Genomic DNA, 7,500 nt, shown 5'->3' on the forward strand with positions numbered 1-7,500 from the left:
TAAGTTTATTGTTGCATCTCAGGTATATTTACATATATCAAAGAGCAAAAATCTTTGCCCCCCCCCCCCCATGGCCTGCTATATGGCCTTAGAGGCTTCTCTAGGTCCGTAGAGGTCCTAAAGAGCAGCGGTTTTGTCTAGTGCAGCGGTTCTCAAACTTTTTTCCCTGCGTCGACCACCTTCTACATCCTGACTTGGCTCGCGTACCCCCCTACCATTCCACACATTAAAAATTAATGCATTCTACTGTATGTATTGACGTATTCCAGGCATTTAATAAGCCTCACTTTCTATCCCACAATAATTCAGGACATATTAACATTCAGGATTATATCAAACCGCCCTTTTTTTTCTTCTTTTTTTTTAATGAAAACGTACTATAGAGTTTGCTAATTATATCCTTTAATTTCATGTTTCTATATCATTATGACCTGATTCAAAATTAGTTATTTATTCATGAATTGATTACACATGATTTAAAAAGTTCATTTTCAACACCTCTCCGCCATATCCCTTTTCATCTCATGTACCTCTAGAAGCAGCTCGCCAGTTTGGGAATCCCTGCTCTTGTGTCTAATAACAATAATGATAATTGGCGGGTTTCCCAGATTCGTTAAGAAGCTCTTAAGTGCTAAGAACTTCTTAGGAGCGCTCTAAGAACGCTCTAAGAACGCTCCTAAGAAGTTCTTAGCACTTAAGAGCTTCTTCACAAATCTGGGAAACCCGGCCAATATCCATATAGCACCTGTGACAGTTGGTGAAGTTGAAGTCTCATCTGCAGCCTATGGAGATGGTATTCTTTAAAAAAAAAAAAGAAAGTAGTGTTATTTCATCTCAAGACTCCAATCTAAATGTGATCTAAAAATGCAGCATGAGAAATGGAATGTATTATCTGTGAGGAAAAAAATGCAGTGAGCATTCTGATGGAGGGTGGGTGGGGGGGTGTGGGGGGGAGTGCAGTGAACACCAAAACCAATTATTTTTGAGGATTGAGGAAGGTTGAAAAAACGCTTGTTTCAACCAGCGTCGTTTTCAACCAGGAGTTTTCGGCCAGTGATCCGTGAAGGCATTGCTGATGCTCCCTGGCTGCGCATTTAATAATGTAGTTTCGCTGTGGAACTGGGAATTTTTGGACTCACTGTGTATTGACATCTTGTGCACTTTATATTGATATTCAAGTGGGTGTTTGGACTCTTGAGACAATAATAGAAGCCTGTTGAATATCTTGTGAAGGGTCCTGAATCAACACAGAAGCACTGTCAGGCATTGAACTCTTCTACAACAAAGATTGCTATACAGAAAGGCAGCCGTTTGAATAATAATACTTTTTTTTCCCCCTTTAGTTTGTACTAATACAGGTGCGATACATAGTGATATGTGGTATATGGCTCAGGTACATTCAAGAAACTGAGTTTAGAAATTGTACCACACACTGGTATGTGAAGTTTGAATGATAACACATGAATGATGGCCTGCGTGCGTGTCTAACCTGGTGGTCCCCTGTGCTGTGTGCTGGTGCAGGCTGTGGAGCCTGGCGGACCACACGCTCATCGCCCGCTGCAACATGGAGGAGGCCGTGCGCAGCGTCTCCTTCAACAACGACGGCTCGCAGCTCGCCCTGGGCATGAAGGACGGCTCCTTCACCGTGCTTCGCGTCAGGTGCGTGCAAATGTACAGTGCATGTTCTACTGTACCTGTCAGGTGGGGAAAAACACATGTTCTACCTGTTAGGTGGGGGGAAAACACATGTTCTACCTGTTAGGTGGGGGGAAAACACATGTTCTACCTGTTAGGCGGGGGGAGATATAGATGTTCTATCTGTCAGCCGGGGAAAATACACATGTTCTACCTGTCGGGTGGCAGGACATACAGTATGTTCTGTGTTTGCTAGCCTAGCACATTGTCACCTTGTAACTTTTTTGACGACTGTTTTGTCAGCGTTTTCGTCAGCTGTTACTCAGAGTGGATATAGCAAGATTGCATGTGTGCATCTGCATTCAAAACTAATGTCCGTTTTGGGTAATACTGTTGTACACCGTGTTTGCTTTGGTTTCTTTGTGACAGTCGTGCCTAATGTTTGGGCCCGAAACTAAGGCTGGCAGCTACATTAAGTGACTCATAACTCACAAAAGCCCTCACCCTTTCTTCTTAACTTTGTCACCATAGTAACAACACAACCTTGCCACCATCTTGTTTCCTCCGCCCTGGACTCCTCCTCCTTGTCCTCCTCTTCCTTCTCTTGCTCCTCCTCCTCCTTCTCCTCCTCTTCCTCCCCCTTTTCCTCCTCTTCCTCCCCCTTCTCCTCCTCTTCCTCCTCCTTCTCCTCTTCCTCCTATTGCTCCTCCTCTTCCTTCTCCTCCTCCTCCTCCTCCTCCTCCTCCTTTTCCTTCTCTTGCTCCTCCTCTTCCTTCTCCCCTTCTCCTCCTCCTCTTCCTCCTCCTCCTCCTCCTCCTCCTCCTCCTCCTCCTCCTCCTCCTCCTCCTCCTCAACAGGGACATGACCGAGGTGGTCCACATCAAGGACCGCAAGGAGGTCATCCACGAGCTCAAGTTCTCGCCGGACGGCTCGTTCCTGGCGGTGGGCTCCAACGACGGCCTGGTGGACATCTACGCCGTGGCGCAGCGCTACAAGAAGGTGGGCGAGTGCAACCGCTCGTCGTGCTTCATCACGCACCTGGACTGGTCCGTGGACAGCCGCTTCCTGCAGACCAACGACGGCGCCGGGGAGCGCCTCTTCTACAGGATGCCAGGTGAGGCCAAACAGCGCCGGAGACAAAACACGCGTTTCTAAAACACCGCTGTCTGTTGGTAAGGCAGGGAAGTAGACAGGTAGGTAGGTAGATACTAGGCAGGTAAGACTTTTCTACAGGATGCCAGGTGAGGCCAAACAGCGCCGGAGACAAAACACGCGTTTCTAAAATACTTCTGTCTGTTAGTAGGCATGTACTGTAAGTAGACAGGTAGGTAGAGGAAGGTAGATAGGCAGGTAAGACTATTCTACAGGATGCCAGGTGAGGACAAACAGTGCCGGAGACAAAACACGCGTTTCTAAAACACCGCTGTCTGTTAGTAGGCATGTACTGTAAGTAGACAGGTAGGTAGAGGAAGGTAGATAGGCAGGTAAGACTATTCTACAGGATGCCAGGTGAGGACAAACAGTGCCGGAGACAAAACACGCGTTTCTAAAACACCGCTGTCTGTTAGTAGGCATGTACTGTAAGTAGACAGGTAGTTAGAGGAAGGTAGATAGGCAGGTAAGACTATTCTACAGGATGCCAGGTGAGGACAAACAGTGCCGGAGACAAAACACGCGTTTCTAAAATACTGCTGTCTGTTGGTAGGCATGTACTGTAAGTAGACAGGTAGGTAGAGGAAGGTAGATAGGCAGGTAAGACTATTCTACAGGATGCCAGGTGAGGACAAACAGTGCCGGAGACAAAACACGCGTTTCTAAAATACTGCTGTCTGTTGGTAGGCATGTACTGTAAGTAGACAGGTAGGTAGAGGAAGGTAGATAGGCAGGTAAGACTATTCTACAGGATGCCAGGTGAGGACAAACAGTGCCGGAGACAAAACACGCGTTTCTAAAACACCGCTGTCTGTTAGTAGGCATGTACTGTAAGTAGACAGGTAGGTAGAGGAAGGTAGATAGGCAGGTAAGACTATTCTACAGGATGCCAGGTGAGGACAAACAGTGCCGGAGACAAAACACGCGTTTCTAAAATACTGCTGTCTGTTGGTAGGCATGTACTGTAAGTAGACAGGTAGGTAGAGGAAGGTAGATAGGCAGGTAAGACTATTCTACAGGATGCCAGGTGAGGACAAACAGTGCCGGAGACAAAACACGCGTTTCTAAAACACCGCTGTCTGTTAGTAGGCATGTACTGTAAGTAGACAGGTAGGTAGAGGAAGGTAGATAGGCAGGTAAGACTCTTCTACAGGATGCCAGGTGAGGACAAACAACGCCGGAGACAAAAACATGCGTTTCTAAAATACTGCTGTCTGTTGGTAGGCATGTACTGTAAGTAGACATGTACTGTAGGTAGGTAGATAGGAAGGTAGATAGGCAGGTAAGACTATTCTACAGGATGCCAGGTGAGGACAAACAGCGCAGGGGAGACAAAACACGCGTTTTGCGAATACGCGAATACTGCTGTCTGTTGGTAGGCAGGTAAGTAGACAGGTAGGTAGGTAGATAGGAAGGTATCGGAATGCCGTCATATCCCGAGGCCAGCACTAAACTCCGAGCGTGGTAAACAAAATTGGATATTTCAGGAGGTAAAAGCCCCCGGTAAGAACCAAACCAGATTTTGTTCAAGTCTACACACCTGTGGCTACTGTAAAATGTAAGATTTATTTATCAAATGTTATTTTAAGGTATTCAAAAACATTGTTGTTTTAGAATTTTTGAACGAAATGGTCGGTTATTAGCGGTTTCACGATAGATAGGCAGGTAAGCCTGTAAGAGAGAGATATAAACCTCTAAACCCTACGCTCTAAACGTGTCCCGGTGTCTGTCCACAGCGGGGAAGTTCCTGCCCAAAGAAGAGGCCAAAGGCATCCACTGGATGACCTGGACCTGCGTCCTGGGCCCGGAGGTCAATGGCATCTGGCCAAAGTACTCCACCGTCAACGACATCAACTCGGTGGACGCCAACTACAGCAGCGCCGTGCTGGTCACGGGGGACGACTTCGGCCTGGTCAAGCTCTTCAGATTCCCCTGCCTTAAGAAAGGTCAGGGGGCAGGGGTCAGGGGTCAGGGCAGGGTGGTGGTGGTAGTGGCTAGTCTAGTGGCTAAGGAGCTGGGCTAGCATGCAGTAGCCTGAAAAGTCTTAGGTTCAATTCCCGGCTCCCGCCATTGTACATTGAACCTTTAATCCTAAATTGCTCCGGGGATAAATGTAATGTAATGTTTAAAAGGTCAATGTTTATTTTTTCCCATGTCGATGGGTGATATTTATTTAATACATGTCTCTTCTTCTTTATGTCTGTTAAATATTCATTATATCTAGCTTGTATCTCTTTTCGACTCTTGTTGATGAGGTCTCCCGTAGTAACGTTTAAATACATCACAGATTGATTAACGAATCATATATCCATTGATGTTCACATTAAAAGGAACAAACCTTAAACTGTAACTACAGTAAGCAATGAAAGTAATCCTTAGGACAGTAATGTATACGTTACCTGACCCATGAAGTACAGTATTTTAGGTTTTTAACCCGTATAATAGTGTTCTATGCATTAACTTCAAGACGCTGTGGACATTAAAGCTGCAAGTTGCCAAGAAGTTTTTGATCACGTTCACTGAAACTGACAGTGTGCTCTTGACAGAACAAATAAATCAGACAGTTTTAGACACAACTCTTTGCCTCAACCTCCACCTGGAGCCTGTTATTTGTTTTACTGAAAATCCACCGCTCTCGGTTGTTCTGGTTCATGTTCTGGTTCAGTAAGCACAGGGCTGTGTGATCATTGGCAGATCTGACTGTCAATCACAGTTCACAGTGCACAGTCACTAACAAGCACAAACTCGATAGGAGGGTTCTCGGTGGTACAGTAGCTGGGGAGAGTTGTATACATTCAAAATGTTTTCCATGTCCACTCAAAGTGGAGAAAAAAGTCCACTCAATCGGCCAGACTTGCCCACTGCAGCTTTATAACGTTACCCGTAATTTCCCGACTATTAGCCGCGGCTTATACATTGATTTTGCTAAATTTCTTCCGCTATGAGGTTAATACAGGGGGGCAGTTCATATGGTGTTAATATGGGTTTGTTTCTTTTAACTTGCATAAAACACTGTCCTGCGGCTTATACACAATGCAGCTTATATGCGGGAAATTACTGTACTGAATTCAGCTAACGCGATCTCTCTTTTCCACGCAGCGGCCAAATTCAAAAAGTACATCGGACACTCTGCCCACGTCACCAACGTGCGCTGGTCACATGACCTGCAGTGGGTGGTGAGCACGGGCGGGGCGGACCACTCCGTCTTCCAGTGGCGCTTCCTCCCCGAGGGCGTCATGAACGGGGTCCTGGAACCCCTCCTGCAAGGTACACAAAAGATAAACAAACAAACAAACAAATAAACAAACAGTAATCAACAAACAGCAAAACAGAATGCATGCCATGAACAGGGTCCTGGAACCCCTCCTGCAAGGTAAACAAAAGATAAACAAACAAGCAAACAAACTGTAATCAACAAACAGCAAAAAAAGAATGCATGCCACTTTTGGTGCACTACCTTGCACCCCTCCTGCAAGGTAAACAGAAGAAAACAAACAAATAAACAAACTGTAATCAACATGCAGCCACGAGAAAGGAACTAGCAGGAACTAACAGTGACTTAAACATGATCACTTAAAAAACAAAAAAAATAATTTTATGACATACTGTATACATTTAGAAATTTAAATGGTTTTCCTGTATTGCTCTCAAACCTCTTTATATAAAAGATGGAAAGTCTCAAACAGTGGACGTGTGGATCCATTTCCGTATTTCATAATATTTATGTTTACTGTAATATGAATTAGGTCAAGTGTAGGCATCCTGACTTTTGAAATGTCATTTCCTAGAGGGATACGCTGACTCCAACAGCGGAGAATCCGACTCGGATCTCTCAGACGTGCCGGAGTTGGACTCGGACATAGAGCAGGAAGCGCAGATGAACTACGAACGGCAGGCAAGTGGAACCACACACACACACACACACACACACACACACACACACACGCGCGCGCACACACACGCACACAGGCAAGTGGACCTACGCACGCACACACGCACACACGCACACACGCGCACACACACACACACACACACACACACACACACACACACACACACACACACACACACACACACACACACACACACACACACACACACACAGAGGCAAGTGGAACCACTCAGAATTATCCAAACACAGCATAGTGACTCCAACAGACACAAACATCACATATGTGACAAAACACACACACACACACACACACACAGACAAGCAAGTGTAACCACTCATAGAATGATCCAAACACAGCGTAGTGACTCCAACAGACACAAACATCACATATGTGACAAAACACACACACACACACACTCACACACACTGCACACACACTACACACACACACACACACACACACACACACACACACACACACACACACACACACACACACACACACACTACATCCATGCATGCTGTCAAGCCCCATTTTGTCATTAGATTTTCCTCCCATGATGCCCCCTGCTCCACGCCAGTGGCGGTCCCAGGCCCACGCTCCAGTGGGCAGCCCCTCAGCTGCCATTATTTTCACAGCCGATTGGCCGGCCAGCTCCGCCCAGTGTTCTATACCACACAGGCTAGTCCCCAGGCATCTCCCCTCCGCTGCACTCTATGCATTTCTCCCTATGCCGTCTGCCCTATGGGTTGTGTAGGATGAGACCAGAAAAGTTCAGTGGACGATAAAACGTGCACATTGTGTAGATATGTATGTACAA

At 46.2% G+C, this 7,500-nt stretch overlaps 1 protein-coding gene across 1 annotated transcript in view; it reads left to right on the top strand.

Moving 5' to 3' along the window:
* LOC134087461 (echinoderm microtubule-associated protein-like 6) overlaps positions 1-7,500 on the top strand; it is a 69,005-nt gene that overhangs the window by 28,240 nt on the left and 33,265 nt on the right. Inside the window, exons 8-12 of the mRNA XM_062540972.1 lie at positions 1,522-1,659; positions 2,493-2,749; positions 4,524-4,733; positions 5,887-6,054; positions 6,576-6,682. Of these exons, the coding sequence (XP_062396956.1) occupies positions 1,522-1,659; positions 2,493-2,749; positions 4,524-4,733; positions 5,887-6,054; positions 6,576-6,682 (880 nt within the window). The remainder of the gene's footprint in view (positions 1-1,521; positions 1,660-2,492; positions 2,750-4,523; positions 4,734-5,886; positions 6,055-6,575; positions 6,683-7,500) is intronic.

The sequence above is a fragment of the Sardina pilchardus genome, chromosome 1 (genome assembly GCF_963854185.1).
Source record: "Sardina pilchardus chromosome 1, fSarPil1.1, whole genome shotgun sequence".
Classification (NCBI taxonomy): Eukaryota; Metazoa; Chordata; class Actinopteri; order Clupeiformes; family Clupeidae; genus Sardina; species Sardina pilchardus.